At 47.8% G+C, this 16814-nt stretch overlaps 1 protein-coding gene across 1 annotated transcript in view; it reads left to right on the forward strand.

Annotated features, from left to right (window-relative positions):
• The window catches only part of LOC127585419 (dentin sialophosphoprotein-like), a 111354-nt gene that overhangs the window by 48809 nt on the left and 45731 nt on the right, over nt 1–16814 (forward strand). Inside the window, exons 25-47 of the mRNA XM_052042843.1 lie at nt 224–280; nt 786–821; nt 970–1005; nt 1901–1957; nt 3158–3193; nt 3339–3374; nt 4498–4554; nt 5705–5740; nt 5885–5920; nt 6518–6574; nt 7549–7584; nt 7733–7768; nt 8333–8389; nt 9122–9166; nt 11417–11473; nt 12583–12618; nt 12763–12798; nt 13190–13246; nt 13805–13840; nt 14371–14427; nt 15746–15781; nt 15930–15965; nt 16533–16589. Coding sequence (XP_051898803.1) covers nt 224–280; nt 786–821; nt 970–1005; nt 1901–1957; nt 3158–3193; nt 3339–3374; nt 4498–4554; nt 5705–5740; nt 5885–5920; nt 6518–6574; nt 7549–7584; nt 7733–7768; nt 8333–8389; nt 9122–9166; nt 11417–11473; nt 12583–12618; nt 12763–12798; nt 13190–13246; nt 13805–13840; nt 14371–14427; nt 15746–15781; nt 15930–15965; nt 16533–16589 — 1026 coding nt within the window. The remainder of the gene's footprint in view (nt 1–223; nt 281–785; nt 822–969; nt 1006–1900; nt 1958–3157; nt 3194–3338; nt 3375–4497; nt 4555–5704; nt 5741–5884; nt 5921–6517; nt 6575–7548; nt 7585–7732; nt 7769–8332; nt 8390–9121; nt 9167–11416; nt 11474–12582; nt 12619–12762; nt 12799–13189; nt 13247–13804; nt 13841–14370; nt 14428–15745; nt 15782–15929; nt 15966–16532; nt 16590–16814) is intronic.

Consider the following 16814-nt stretch of genomic DNA (forward strand, 5'->3'; position numbering starts at 1 on the left):
ACCCACTCGCATCAGTCTCATTCTCCCAGTGAAAGGCCAGACCCTAATCCCACTCTCATTGGGCTATAGGGGGGCTAGTATATGGGGAGGGACTCAGATCAGTGTGGGTGTGCGAGTGTGTGAGTGTGATCGAAGATCCACACGTGACATGGACATACTTTGAAACTGGGAACTTTCCACACTCGTTCCCACTGTATAATCGGAAATCGCCTTTTCGTTTCAGATTCCAAAGAGAGTGGCGAGAGGAAAATCAAAGTGCTTGGATCCAGAGGAGACGATGGTTAGTGGATCTCTCTCTGGGGGTTATTGACTGCTGTAACATATGGGACCGGGGTCCATTATCACATGCAACACCCCAACAGTGTGGATAGCAGATACCTTCGGGACAGATCAGGAGGAGGGATGAGGGGAATAAGGAGCCCACAGGTGGGGTGAGTGATGGGATCTGTGGCGGGAGAGATTCACAGTTCACTGAAACAAGTAAACATAATGAGATACATTCACTGGGGCCCACTTTCGCATGAACACTTGAAATTTAACGAATTCACTAGAAAACCTATACTACTGCACTGTGTAAAATATAATCAAAAGTCAATTACGTGTGTTGGAGGATTAATCGGAATAACATCCAACATTGAGGAAAATCTATCACTCTGGCACCAGGATTGAAAGGAATTGAAGGATATGGTGATAGGGGGAGATGGAGGTTCAGAGGAGGTTGGTGGGAAGCAGACACTCTGGTACAACCCAGCCAGGAAACTGAAATTCTCTTCCTTGTGTTTCAGACTCTGCCGAGAATGAGAGTGGACCGGATACTAAAGGTAGTTCTCCTGATCTGTGAACAATATGTCACCGGGATAGAGGGAAATGTCATTTAAATGGCGAGGGAGCAATTTAAACCATTCTGACAATGACAAACAGACAATGTCTTGTGATGGATGAACTGAAATTCTTTTCCTTCTTTTCCAGACTCTGCAGAAAAAGAGAGTCACTCTGCAGCTCGAGGTATCGATATTTATGATCTTAATGTCTCCCTATAACATTCACTAGTGACCAATCCATTGACGATTGTAGTAATGACTCTGGGAATGTGTTGGGATCCACTGGCCTTGGTGGGAAACCCAAAGCTGTGAGCCCGGAGTCAGTGGTGGGCTCGCTGTTCCTGGATCTGAAGAGCCGGGAGGGCAGAGTGTGTGGGAGAGGGACATCCTCAACCCTGGACACCAGTTCCTCGGGACACTGGACGTGTGTGTGTGTGGCTCTGAGGGTTTGGGGCTGGCAAACATTGGGCAGCACAGTGGTGCAGCTAGTAGAGCCACTGCCTCACAGCGCCAGAGACCTGCATTCAATCCAGGTGCCGTCTGTGTGGAGTTTGCACCTTCTCCCTGTGGCGTGTGGGTTTCTTTGCTGGGTGGCTCCAATTTCATCTCAGATCCCAAATAGTTGCAAGTTGTTGGGTTAATTGGCCGCTGTGAATTGTCCCTAGTGTGTAGCTGAGTGGTAGAATCTGAGGGGAGTTGATGAGAATGTGGGGAGAATAAAATGGGATTTATGTAAGATCGTGTAAACAGGTTGATGGTTAGCAGAGACTCGGTGGGCCGAAGGGCCTGTTTCCATGCTGTATCCCTCTGTGATTCTACAACACCAACCTGGACTCACTTGTACCAGTCTCATTCTCCTAGTGAAAGGCCGGACCCTAATCCCACTCTCATTGGACACTTGAGCTATGGGGGGGGGGGGGGGGAGGTGGGATAGTACATGGGGAGGGGCTCAGATCAGTGTGGGTGTACGAGTGTGTGAGTGTGATCGAACATCCACATGTAACATGGACACACTTTGACACTGGGAACCTTCCACACTCGTTCCCAGTTTATAATTGGAAATCGCCTTTTCACTTCAGATTCCAAAGAGAGTGGCGAGTGGAGAATCAAAGTGCTTGGATCCAGAGGAGATGATGGTTAGTGGATCTCTGTGTGTGGGGATTATATGGGAGCTGATTCTGTTATCACAACAATCACGCTGCAGATGTGAATGGCAAATACCTTCAGGAGAGATCAGGAGGAGGGATGAGGGGAATAAGGAGCCCACAGGTGGGGCGAGCGATGGGAGCTGTCTGTGATGGGAGAGAGTCACAATTCGTTAAAACATCCCAGAGAGCGCAATGAGCTGTTTCTGTCTCCCGTGCTGCCTTGAAACTTGCTGTATCCCGGTTCCCACAATCCCTCTAAACATACCAAGTTCACTGGAAAATTTATAATACTTTTCCACTGTCTCAGATCCGAACAAAAGTCAATTAAGTGCATTGGAGTATTAATTAGAGTAACATCCAATAGTACGGAAAATCTGCCGGACTGCTCCCACCAATGTGCCAGATTACAGGAATTTTACTGTCAATGGGAAGATCATCAACGAGAATTATTTCTGGAGTAACAGAACTGATGACTAGAGGTGTTACAGGGAACATGTACTAGATGTTGGGCACATTGAGGGTCGGTGTGACTCTATGACGCTATGACAGAGATGGACTCTCCATCACACAGAGAGTACAGAGTCACCGGACGAGGTACAGCTGTGGGAATCAGGGATTGGAGCAGGGACGTTGTAACTAACAAGAAACTGACGTGATGAGGAAACGAAAGCAGGAAGAGGAGAGTCCAAAAGCAATCCAGCATAAAATGAGAGGTGTGGACAGGATAGATAGTACAATGTGTTTGAGACCAAAGATTGAATCGTCAGTGTAAGATTGTCAGTGATCCAACAGGATCTACTGAAGGAGAGATTTCTTCAGGCAGAGAGTGGGGGGAATGTGGAACTCTCTCCCACAGGGAGAGCGTGAGGGAACAGGCAGAGATGTGTTTAAGGGGAAGCTGGGCAAACACCCGAGGGTGAAAAGAATTGAAGGATATGGTGATAGAGGGAGCTGGACACTCAGAGGAGGTTCATCTGGAGCATAAACACTGGTACAACCCAGCCGAGTCGCTTGGCCTGATCCTGTGCTGTAAAATTCCATGTGTTTCTGTGTAAATAGTCGACCTGGCAACGTCACCTGCCTCGGCGCTGAGTGTGCCGGTGTTCACAGGGGGAGTGGGATCTTTGAAAACCATTCGGGTAACTTACTGTCTGTCAGGAAACTGAAACTCTCTTCCTTGTGTTTCAGACTCTGCTGAGAATGAGAGTGGGCCGGATACTAAAGGTAGTTCTCCTGAACTATGAACAATACGTCACTGGGATAGAGTGAAATGTCATTAAAATGGGAGGGAGAGTTTTAAACTATTCTATAACAGGTCATAGAATTTCTTATGATTGTTGAACTGAAATTATTTTCCTTCTTTTTCCAGATTCAACAGAAAAAGAGAGTCACTCTGCAGTTCGAGGTATCGATATTTATGATCTCAATGTCTCCCTATAATGTTCACTGGTGAACAGTCCATTGACGATTATGAAAGGGATAAGATAGAAACAGGAAGGTTGTTTCCACTGTTAGGTGAGACTAGAACTAGGAGACATAGCCTCAAGATTTGGGGGAATAGATTTAGGATGGAGATGAGGAGAAACTGCTTTTCCCAGAGAGTCGTGAATCTGTGGAATTCTCTGCCCAGGGAAGCAGTGGAGGCTACCTCATTAAATATACCTAAGACACAGTTAGATAGATTTTTGCATAGTGGGGGAATTAAGGGTTATGGGGAAAAGGCAGGTTGGTGGAGCTGAGTCCACAGCCAGATCAACCATGATCTTATTGAATGGCGGAGCAGGCTCGACGGGCCAGATGGCCGACTCCTGCTCCTATTTCTTATGTTTTTATGATTGTACTGATGACGTTGGGAACCTGTCGGGGTCCTTAGTGGTGTTGGAATTGTGTGAGGTTCATCTGGTTTGGGACTGGTAAACACTGGGCAGCACTGTGCTGCAGCTGGAAGGGCTGTCTCCTCGCAGCACCAGAGACCTGGGTTCAATCCTGACCTCAGGTACTGCCCGAATGGAATCTGAATGTTGTACACATGACGACATGGGTTTCCTCTGGGTGCTCCTGTTTCCTCTCAGATCCCAAAGATGTGTGGGTTGGAAGTTTAATTGGCCGCTGTAAACCTCCCTGAGTGTGTGGGTGAGTGGTAGAATCTGAGGGGAGTTGATGAGAATGTGGGGAGAATAAAAATGGGATTAACGTAGGATTAGTGTAAATGGGTGGTTGATGGTTATCATGGACTTGGTGGGCTGAAGGGCCTGTTTCCATGCTGTATCTCTCTGTGACTCTATAACACCAACCTGGACCCACTCGCACCAGTCTGATTCTCCTAGTGAGAGGCAGGACCCTAATCCCACTGTCATTGGGCACTTGGGCAATAGGGGGGTAGTACATGGGGAGGGGCTCAGATCAGTGTGGGTGTGCGAGTGTGTGAGTGTGATTGAACAGCCACGTGTGACATGGACACACTTTGACACTGAGAACCTTCCACACTCGTTCCCAGTTTATAATTGGAAATCGCTTTTTCACTTCAGATTCCAAAGAGAGTGGCGAGAGGAAAATCGAAGTGCTTGGATCCAGAGGAGATGATGGTTAGTGGATCTCTGTGTGTGGGGATTATATGGGAGCTGATTCTGTTATCACAACAATCATGTTGCAGATGTGAATGGCAAATACCTTCAGGAGAGATCAGGAGGAGGGGAATATGAAGGTTGCAGGTGGGGTGAGCATGGGATCTGTGATGGGAGAGACTCCCTGTGCATTACAGCAACCCAGATAGCATAATGAGATAAACTCACCATCTCCTGAGCTCCTTGAAACTCACTGAATTATTTTCCTCGCCATCCCTCGAACCTTCACTGGAAAATTTAATTTGTGACTGTACTGTGTACAATCTAAACAAAAGTCAATTAAGTGAATTGAAGTATTAATTGGAGTTACATCCAATAGTATGGAAAATCTCTGGAGGGAGATGGACAGTCGACGTTTTGCTTCCAGACCCTTCATCTGGACTGAATGATACAGGGGAGGTAGCTGGTATAAAGAGGTGAGGGGAAGGGGTGGAGCAAGAGCTGGCAGGTGATAGGTGGATCGAGGTGAGGGTGGGGGGGGGTGATAGATGGAGGAGGGGGGAGAGTGGGAATGGCCTCGGAAGCTGGGAGGTGATAGGTGGAAGTGACAGAGGATGATGGAATCTGATGGGAGGGGAAGGGGGACCATGGAATAAAGGGACGCTCCATTCAAAGCATTGTGTGATAAAATGAGAGGTGTGGACAGGATAGATAGTACAACGTGTTTGAGACCAAAGATTGAATCGTCAGTGTAAGATTGTCAGTGATCCAACAGGATCTACTGAAGGAGAGATTTCCTCAGGCAGAGAGTGGGGGGAATGTGGAACTCTCTCCCACAGGGAGAGCGTGAGGGAACAGGCAGAGATGTGTTTAAGGGGAAGCTGGGCAAACACCCGAGGGTGAAAGGAATTGAAGGATATGGTGATAGAGGGAGCTGGACACTCAGAGGAGGTTCATCTGGAGCATAAACACTGGTACAACCCAGCCGAGTCGCTTGGCCTGATCCTGTGCTGTAAAATTCCATGTGTTTCTGTGTAAATAATCGACCTGGCAACGTCACCTGCCCCGGCGCTGAGTGTGCCGGTGTTCACAGGGGGAGTGGGATCTTTGAAAACCGTTTGGGCAACTGACTGTGTGTCAGGAAACTGAAACTCTCTTCCTTGTGTTTCAGACTCTGCTGAGAATGAGAGTGGGCCGGATACTAAAGGTAGTTCTCCTGAACTAGGAACAATACGTCACCGGGATAGATTGAAATGTCATTAAGATCAGAGGGAGAGTTTTAAACTATTCTATAACAGGTCATAGAATTTCTTGTGATGGTTGAACTGAAATTCTTTCTCTTCTTTTCCAGATTCAACAGAAAAAGATAGTCACTCTGCGGCTCGAGGTATCGATATTTATGATATTTATTGATATTTATATTTAAAATGTCTCCCCATAGCATTCACTGGTGAACAATCCATTGACGATTATACTAATGACTCTGGGAATGTGTTGGGATCCACTGGCTTTGGCTGGGAAACCAAAGCTGTGAGCCCAGAGTCAGTGGTGGGCTCGCTGTTCCTGGATCTGAAGAGCTGGGAGGGCGGAGTGTGTGGGAGAGGGACATCCTCATCCCGGGACACCAGTCCCTCGGGACACTGGACTTGTGTGTGGTCCGTTTGGGATGAGACTAGTGGCCACTCAGGGAACACCAACCTACACCCACAGACACCTGTCCCAATGCCAAGAGAAAGACCCCCACTCACCCCTGAGACTCTGGGGTTTGGGCCACAGTTTCCTGGGGAGAGGATGGACCCTAATCCCACCCTGAGCAGAGTCTTTGGGCAATGGGGAAGCAGCCCATGGGGAGGTACCCAGATCAGTGGGGGTGCAGTGTGTGAGTGTGAACAAACAGCAATGTGTGACACCGGCACACTTTGACAGTCTGAACCTTCCACACTTTTTTTTTCATTTTATAACCGGAACCTCCTTTTTATTTCAGATTCCAGAGAGAGCAGCGAAAGGAAAATTACGGAGTTTGAATCCAGAGCAGATGATGGTTTGTGGCTCTCTCTGTATGGGCATCACTAGCTGCACTAATAAGCAGGAGCGGGTCCATTATCCCATGAATCAGACCCCGGGTGTAAATGGCAAATAACTCAGAGACAGATGAGGAGAGGGTTGGGGACACTCATTCGAGCATGGAGAATAAGGAGGCCACAGGCTCCAGAGAAAGTAAAATCCTAAATTGGACAGGGGAGATGGCAAAGGAATCTGGGGAGAGATGTTCTCAATTCGTTCAAGGTAGCAATAACGGATAATAAAGAGAACAATAGAAAACTAAACATAAAATCGTTTCAGAAGAGCAGGGAGTTAAGTGGTCCAGACATCTGGTTGAAACAGACCCCACACATTGGGCACAGAGCTGGTCTCTCCATCACAAGAAGGAAGCGAGGAGAAGGTGCAGTGATGGTACACAAGGACGATAGCAGGACTGGGAGGTTGTAACTGTCAAGAAAGATTGAACCGACTGGTGAAACTTATTCCAGTAAACTGGAGAGACCAAGATCGATTCAGAAAATTATGAGAGGTGTTAATTGGGTAAACATGATAACGATGTTAAAACTTGTGTCTGAGACCAGGGCTAAGATCATCAGTGTACGGTTGTCAGTGATCCAAGAAGGAAAGAAGGAGAGATTTCCTCAGGCGGAGACAGGGGTGAATGTGGATCTCCCACAGGGAGAGGGAGAGAGGAAGCTGGGTGTACACCTGAGGGTGAAATAATTTGAGGGATATGGTGATAGAGGGAGTAGGAGATTTAGGGGAGGTTGGTGTGAAGCAGAAACTCTGGCACAGCACGACCAAGTCACTCAGCCTGAACCTGCGTTGTAAATTCAAAGTGTTCCTCTGCAAATAATCTACCTGGCGATGTCACCTTCCCCGGTGCTGAGTGTGTCAGTGTTCATGGGAAGTGGGGGGGGGGTGCGGTTGACTGTGTGTCAGGAAACTGAAATTCTCTTCCTTGTGTTTCAGACTCTGCCGAGAATGAGAGTGGGCCAGATACTAAAGGTAGTTCTCCTGAACTATGAACAATACATCACCGGGATAGAGTGAAATGTCATTAAAATGGGAGGAAAAGCTTTAGGACTGATCTGATGACGGGACACAGAGAACGTCCTGTGACTGATGAACTGAAATTCTTTTCCTTCTTTTCCAGACTCTGCAGAAAAAGAGAGTCACTCTGCAGCTCGAGGTATCGATATTTATGATCTCAATGTCTCCCTATAACATTCACTGGTAAACAATCCATTGACTCTGGGAATGTGTTGGGATCCACTGGCCTTGGCTGGGAACCCAAAGCTGTGAGTCCGGAGTCAGTGGTGGGCTCATTGTTCCTGGATCTGAAGAGCCGGGAGAGCGGAGTGTGTGGGAGAGGGACATCCTCATCCCCGGACACCAGTCTCTTGGGACACTGGACATGTGTGTGGTTCCAAGAGTTTGGGACTGGCGGACACTTGGGTGGACACCAACCTGGGCCCACAGCCACCGGTCTCACACCCAGGGAAAATGCACAGACTCATCCCAGAGACAATGGGGCACGAGCTGCAGTGTCCAGGGGAACCCCCCCTCCCTGATCCCACGCCAAGCACAGCTATTGGGTGATGGGAGAGCTGTTCATGGGGAGGTGCCCAGATCCCTGGGGAGTGCAGTGCGTGAGTGTGAACAAACAGCAATGTGTAACACGGACACACTTTGCCACTGTGAACCTTCCACACTCAACCTCCATTTTGTAATCAGAAACCGGTTTCCATTTCAGATTCCAAAGAGAGTCGTGAAAGGAAAATTAAAGTCATTGGATCCAGAGAAGACGATGGTTTGTGGATCTCTCTGTGTGGGGATTATTGGCTTTTGTAATATACAGGAACTGGGGCCATTGTCATATGAATCACCTCAGGAGTAAATGGGAAATAACTCGGAGACAGATCAGGATGAGGAATGAGGAGGACACAGGCCCCTGAGAAAATAAAAAAAGCTCAAATGTGTTTGGGAAGGCAATGGTTACTGCGGAGTGATGTTCACAATTCACCCAGAGCAGCACGAAAGGTAAACAAGTGAACATTAGAACAATAACGAAGAAAATCATTTCTGCAATAAAGGAGAGAAAGAACTTTAAGAGTCTGAAATAAAAACAAAAAATGCTGGAAACACTCAGTCGGTCAGGCAGCATCTGTGGAGAGAGAAACCGACCAGTGTGGAAGACCCTGTCGATGAACTGAAGGGTGGGCCATTTTCTGCCCTTGATCCCAGTCCACTCTCACAACAGAGCTGGAGAGTCCAGTCTGGCTCCAGTCCAGTTTCTGCTCTTAACTCCGGGACTGGTTGAGTCTGGTGGTGGTGGAGTGGGAGCTGAGGAGCACCCCAAAGCCACCACGTGTCCCGGGAGAGCTGGGAACGGGGTGTGTGCAACAAAGTCCCTCACACTCTGCCGCCTGAATGAGAACTTGGAGGGGGGGGTGTGGTGGGGTGGGCTCGAGCAGTTCCAGCACACGGAGATTCCACAGACAATCCCCAGTGACCAAAGGTTCCTTTGTTGTTTCTGATGCAGATTCGGGTGAGAATGGAAAGAGGAACAGGAATAACAACAATTCCAGTGAGTGGACAATTCGAGGTTTCACTGAAGCCGTGTGTGGGCCCACACACTTAGATAGACACATGAATGTTAGAGAAATAGGGGGCTATGTGGGAGGGAAGGGTTAGACAGATCTTAGAGCAGGATAAAATGTCAGCACAACATTGTGGGCCAAAGGGCCTGTACTGTGCTGTAGTGTTCTGTGTTCTATGTTCTAAACTCAGCCTGTCAGCTGGGTCTTGGTTCCAGACACTCTCAGAAGTAGCCTGGGCCCCGAGTAGAGGACAGCTTGGGTATAAAATGAAACCCGTCCCTGACCCACCTGACCGCCGCTGTTCCTAACACCAGCCGGGTAAAGAGTACAGGAAAATAGGAGGAACTGTAGGCCATTCGGCCCCTCAAGCCTGCACCATCATTCAATATGATCACGGCTGACCTACTCCAAGTGAAGACTTTAGAGTCAATGAGTCGTACAGTATGGAAGCAGGCCCTTCAGCCAACTCGTCCATGCTGACCATGATTCCAATCTAATCTAGTCCCACTTGCCCGCATTTGGCCCATATCCCTCTAAACCTTTTCTATCCATGTATCTGGAACTTCTTCCACGTCAGTTCCAACCTGATCAGGAGGAATTTGCAGATTATTGCAGCCAGACATGGACACTGAGCCAGGAAGGTGGTCTGAGCACAGGCAAAGTCCCTCGTCCGCTCCCTGGCTGAAAGTCTGTGTGACACGAGTCAGGGGTGCGGTGGGAGACCCTCCCTCTGCCTGGATGACTGCTGGTCTGCTAGCACTCAAGAAGTTCCACCATCAGCCAGCTTGCTCGGCACTCCATTCACCGCCCTACGTATTCATTCCCTCCATGATGCACAGTGTTCATAATCTGCAAAATGCACTGCACCCAGACTACTCCGACAGCACCCCCCAAACCCTTCACATCTCCCACCAAAGAGGATGAGGGCAGGGGGTTCCTGGGAAGACCACCTCCTGCAGGTTCCCCTCCAAGTCGAGCACCATGCCGACCTGGAAATATACCACTGCCCCTTCCTCATCGCTGGATCCAAATCCTGGTATTGGTATTGGTATTGGTATTGGTTTATTATTGTCACTTGTACTGAGGTACAGTGAAAAGCTTGTCTTACAAACCAATCGTACAGGTCAATTCATTACACGGTGCAGTTACATTGCATTAGTACAGAGTGCATTGAGGTAGTACAGGTAAAAACAATAACAGTACAGAGTAAAGTGTCACAGCTACAGAGAAAGTGCAGTGCAATAAAGTGCAAGGTCACAGCAAGGTAGATCGTGAGGTCATAGTCCATTTCATTGTATAAGGGAACCACTCAATAGTCTTATCATAGTGGGGTAGAAGCTGTCCTTAAGCCTGGTGGTACGTGCCCTCAGGCTCCTGTATCTCCTACTCGATGGAAGAGGAGAGAAGACAGAATGTCCCGGGTGGGTGGGGTTTTCTCCTGGAACTCCCTCCTCAACAGCCTGCATGGAAGGAGGTGCAAGAAGGCAGCTCACCACTACCTTCTGAAGGGCAATTAGGGACATCCCTGCCAGTGACGCCCTGATTCTGAAACATGAATGATAAAACAGTGGCCTTTGTTGCAAGAGTACTGGAGTAAAAAAACACTGGGGAAGACTGGGGATGAGACCTCTTGTGACTGTTTTGGTGTCTATATAAGGGAGGATCCGTGGAGATGGTTCACCAGACTGATTTCCTGAGATGGAAGAATTGTTGTGTGAAGATGGGTTTAAAACCTTGGGTTGATATTCTCCATAGACAATGCAGAGGATCCCACTGGAACATAAAATTCCAATGGAGTCTCACCAGGCAGACGCTGTGAGGATGTTTAACCTGGTGCTTTTGGCAGGTCAGAGGGTGTAAATACAAGGGGGTATTATGTCAGGATAAGGAGTCACCACTTTATCCAGAGTAAATTTTTCTCTGAGGCTGTCATTCAAGGCTGGGGTAGATTTTGGACTGAAGGGGAATCCAGATTAATGGAGGAAAGTGGTAGTGAGGCAGATTGTCTCATTGAGTGGAAGAGCAGCTCAAGGACTATACGACCGACACCAGCTCCAGTATTTTACATTCTAACCTGGGCCTTCAGGCAATGGGAGAGCAGGTGACGGGGAGCCCCTGATCCAGTGGACAGTGTGAGTGTGTGAACAAACAGCGATGTGAGACCCAGGCAACCTCTGAAACTGTGAACCTTTCACACTGAATTTCATTTTATAATCAGAATCCGGTTTTCATTTCAGATTCTGATGAAAGCATCGAAAGGAAGGTCAAAGTGATTGGATTCGGAGGAGATGATGGTTTGTGGATTACTCTATATGGAGATCATTGACTGCGCTAACATACGGGAGCTGCCTGTGTGAGGGTTTGCAAGCTCTTTGTCTACCTGGCAGCTAATCCATGTGGAGTCCAGAGACTAGCAGCAGGATGGAGGGAAAACTGGATACAAAACACTAGGATTTATTCCGGATCGGGCGAATGGTCAAGGGAACTTTGACAAGCCACAAAACATTCATCACCTGGGTTGTAAAGGACAAATGAATTGGATGCAGATCAGGGTGAGGGGGAATATTGTGTTGGGAAGGATAAGGATGCCACAGGCTCCCCAGAGAGAGGAGGAGAGAGTTACATGAGTCTTGGAGGAGAGATTCCCATTTTTTCATCAAAGTGACTTGGGTTAATGAAGAGGAAAGTAAAGGATCACTTCTTCCGAAATCGGACTGAACAGCCTCGGCCGGAGCACACCCAGAAATTGGGCACAGATCCGGTCTCCGTATCACACAAAGGACACAGAGACTCCAGAGAAGGTGTTAGAAATGTTTATGAGGCCAAAACCAGAGCGGAGAGAGTTAAACTTTCAGGAAAGACTGAACAGGCTGGGAAATGTTCTCCAGGAGAGCACGTATTGGGAATTTTAAATATTATCCCAGGGTTTGAGAGGGTGGACGTGGTGAAGATGTTATGGGGGACCTGAAGTAATGGCCAGCGGTGGAGGTTTGTCACGAATCCCATCGGGATTCAGGAGACGTTTCGTATCCGGGGAGTGGGGAAAATTTGGAACTTGCCCTCACAGGGAGAGGTTAAGTGAATCACAGAGATGGAATAGGGGAAAACTGGATGAACACATGAGGGAGAAAGGAACATAATCCCTTGCGTGTCCCTGCGGACGGAGGGAGAGAAAGAGGGGTGAGGAGGCTGTGGGAGCACAAGTACCAGCACCAAGCACTTGGGCCGAATGGCTTGTTTCTGTGCAGTAAGTTCTACATCCTTCAATGTAAAGATCTGTCTGGTGATATTGCCAGCACAAGTCCTGTGTGTTCACTGTTGCTGAGGGAGAGGGATCTTGGAAAACCACTTGGATAACTGACCACATGACCAGGAAACTGAAACTCTCTTCCTTGTGTTTCAGACTCGGCTGAGAATGAGAGTGGGCCAGATACTAAAGGTAGTTCTCCTGATCTGTGAACAATACGTCACTGGGAGAGAATGAAATGTCATTAAAATGAGAATGTTTTAAACTATTCCAATAACCGGACACAGAAAATATCCTGTGATTTGTGAATGAGAATTCTTTATCTTTCTGTTCCAGATTCTGCAGAAAAAGAGAGTCACTCTGCAGCTCGAGGTATTGATATTTATGATCTCAATGTCTCCCTATAACATTCAGTGGTGAATAATCAATTAATGATTGTACGAATGACTCTGTGAGTGTGTTGGGATTCGTTGGCCTTGGCTGGAAACCAAAAGATGTGAGGTGCCAAACCTGTCTCACACCCAGGAGAAATGCACTAACCCATCCTGGAGGCATCAGGGTTTGAGCTGCAGTGTCCAGGGAAACGCCCCCACCCCGATCCCATGCCAAGCACGGCCATTGGGTGAGGGGGGAGCAGTTCATGGGGAGGTACCCAGATCCCTGGGGAGTGCAGTGTGTGAATGTGAACAAACAGCAACTTTGCCACTGTGAACCTCCCACACTCATTTACCATTTTATAATCAGAAACCGGTTTCCATTTCAGATTCCAAAGAGAGTGGTGAAAGGAAAATCAAAGTCATTGGATCCAGAGAAGACCAAGGTTTGTGGATCTCTGTGTGTGGGGATTATTGGCTGTGGTAATATACAGGAACTGGGGCCATTATCATCTGAATCACCTCAGGATTAAATGGGAAATAACTCGGAGACAGATCAGGATGAGGAATAAGGAGAATGAGGAGGATACGGGCTCCTGAAAAAGCCTAAATGTGGTTGGGAGGGAAATGGGGACTGGGGAGTGGTTCACAATTCACTCAAAGCAGCACGAGAGGTTAACAAAGAGAAAATTAGAAAATAAATGGAAGGGAATCGTTTCCAGAATAAAGGAATGTAAATAACTTGTAATGGTCTGAAATAAAAAGGGAAAATGCTGGAAACACTCAGCATGTCAGGCAGCATCTGTGGAGGGAGAGACACAGCGTAGTGGTAGACCCTGTATATGGACTGCTCATTGTGTGTTCAGAGTGGGTGGAGCAATTCGTCACCCAGGGAGAGTGAACTCCCACTAAAATGGGAGGGAGAGCTTTGCAACCATTACAATAACAGGATAAAGAGAAATTTCTGTGACTGTCAAACTGAAATTTTTTTCCTTCTTTTCCAGACTCTGCAGAAAAAGAGAGTCACTCTAGAGCGCGAGGTATTGATATTTATGATCTCAATGTCTCCCTATAACATTCACTGGTGAACAATCCATTGACAATTGTACAAATGACTCTGGGAATGTGTTGGGATCCACTGGCCTTGGCTGGGAACCCAAAGCTGTGAGCCCGGAGTCAGTGGTGGGCTCGCTGCTCCTGGATCCGAAGAGCTGGGAGGGCGGAGTGTGTGAGAGAAGGACATCCTCATCCCTGGGCACCAGTCCCTCGGGACACTGGATATGTGTGTATCTGTGTTGAGACTTGCAGACATTGTCTCACTTGCAGGAGAAAGACTCTCACTCACTCCTGGACTCAAGCCTCAGCATCCTGGGGAAAGGTTGGACACTAATCCCAGCCTCAGCTGGGCCCTTGGTTGATGAGGGAGCAGCTCATGGGGAGGTGCCCAGATCCCTGGGGAGTGCAGTGTGTGAGCTTGAATAAACAGCAACGTGTAACACAGACACATTTTGACACTGTGAACCTTCCACACACTTTCAATTTTATAATCAGAAACCGGTTTCCATTTCAGATTCCAAGGAGAGCGGTGAAAGGAAAATCAAAGTGCTTGGATCCAGAGAAGACGATGGTTTGTGGATCTCTCTGTGTGGGGATTATTAGCTGTGGTAATATACAGGAACTGGGGCCATTATCATATGAATCACCTCAGGAGTAAATGGGAAATAACTTGGAGACAGATCAGGATGAGGAGAATGAGGAGGACACGGGCTCCTGAGAAAATAATCTGTCTGTGGGGGAATTACTGACTGTGAGATATGGTGCTAGGACTGAGGATTAACAGGCTTTTTATAAACGAAAAACATTCGTCTCCCTGTGGTTATAAATAGCAGATGAAGTGTATAGTGTGCAGAGAGGGGAGGTGTAATCTGGTAGGGACAATAGGGAGGTCACACTCCTTCGACGGTGAGGGTGGATCTGAGGGAGAGTTTCACAGTTCCTTCAATCAGTAGTGCAGGTAAATTTGTAGGAAAATAAAACATGAAGCATGGTCCCAGAACCAGGTGCTGAGGGAAGGAGAAGAGATGGATGCAAGGAGAAGTTGGATAAACATACAAATAAGAAAGGAATAGAAAGGTGTGGAATCACTGAGCAGATGAATAGGCCATTCAGCCCACGGGATCCGTGCTGACAGCAGTCCCATGAGTCCCACTTCCCTGCTCATCCCCAAAGCACTGCACACTGTTCTCCCCTACATCCCTTTCTCATCATCTGTTTAAGGTCCTGATTGATTCTGTTTCCACCCCTTCCAGATCATAACGATACATTTGGTTAAAAAAAAATGTTTGGGCATTTTTGCCCAAACTTTAAATTATTGACCCGTGGTCCTTGAACCAACTGCGAATGGGAACAGCTTCCCTCGGTGTAGCCTATCTAACCCAGTCAGGACTTTGGACACCTCATATCGCCTCTTAGTCTGCTTTGCTTCTGTAGTCTGACTTTATACCTGAGAACCCTCTTCTCGAACCATTCCAGTAGACCATTCATCCACACTCTGCAGGGTTTTCAATTTCTTCCTAAGGTTAAGTTGCCGATATTATCCACAGAACTCCGGTTGAGGCCTGACCAGTGTTTACACAACTTCTGCATAAATTCACTACCTTTGTACTCTGAGCCTCTATTTATGAATCCCGGGATTCTGTCTGCATTATATGCTGACGTCCTGTGGTCTCAGTGTATGGGAGCAGGTTCCGATGAAGCATAAATACTAGCACAGTCCAGTTGGGTCCAATGTGTGTTTCAGTCCTGTAAACCTACAAAGTTCGATGTCTCTGTCTGGTGATGTCACCCTTCAGGTAGTGAGTGCCCCGGGTTTCCAGTGGGAGTGAAACTGTTTGTGTAACAGATCGTGTGGTCGGGAAACTGAAATTCTCTTCCTTGTGTTTCAGACTCTGCTGAGAATGAGAGTGGGCCGGATACTAAAGGTAGTTCTCCTGATTTCTGAACAATACGTCACCGGGATAGAGTGAAATGTCATTAAAACAGAAGGGAGAGTTTTAGGACTGATCTGATGATGGGACACGGAGAACATCCTGTGACTGATGAACTGAAATTCTTTTCTCTCTTTACCAGATTCTGCAGAAAAAGAGAGTCACTCTGCAGTTCGAGGTATTGATATTTATGATCTCAATGTCTCCCTATATTGAACAATCCATTGACGATTGTACTAATGACTCTGGGAATGTGTTGGGATCCACTGGCCTTGGCTGGGAACCCAAAGCTGTGGGCCCGGAGTCGGTGGTGGGCTCGCTGTTCCTGGATCTGAAGAGCCGGGAGGGCAGAGTGTGTGGGAGAGGGATGTCCTCATCCCCGAACACCAGGCCCTTGGGACACTGGTGTTTTGTGTGGCTCAGGGCTCAGCTTGGTTCAGACTGACAAGACACTGGGAGGACATCAACCTGGCCCCACGTGTTCCTGTCTCGGTGTCAGGAAAGAGACCCACACTTAGCCCAGATATACTGGGTTCGAGCCTCAGTGCCCTGGGGAGAGGATGGACCCTACTCCCAACCTCAGCTGGGGCTTTGGGCGATGGGGGAGCATGTCATGGGGCGGTAACCAGATCAGTGGGTGTGCAGTGTGTGAGTGTGAACAAACAGCAATGTGTAACACCGAGTCACTTTGACATTCCGAACCTTCTGCCCACTTTCTATAATCGGAAACTGGTCTTCCTTTCAGATTCCAAAGAGAGTGGCGAAAGGAGAATCAAAGTGACTGGATTCAGAGACGATGATGGTTTGTGGATCTCTCTGTGTGGGGGGGTTTTGACTGCTCTAACATTTGGGAGCTGGGACTGTGGGGATAAACACACACGTTACTTACATGACATCAAATCCATGGGGGTTGGGAGCAGAATGGAGAGCAGGCAGGATGCAAAAGACACCAGTTATTCCCAGCAGACCACACTGGGAGAAGGGTTAACACTGAGGGCAAATCAACAAAGTTTTAATCTTAAATCAG

This window comes from Pristis pectinata, chromosome 33 (genome assembly GCF_009764475.1).
Source record: "Pristis pectinata isolate sPriPec2 chromosome 33, sPriPec2.1.pri, whole genome shotgun sequence".
Classification (NCBI taxonomy): domain Eukaryota; kingdom Metazoa; phylum Chordata; class Chondrichthyes; order Rhinopristiformes; family Pristidae; genus Pristis; species Pristis pectinata.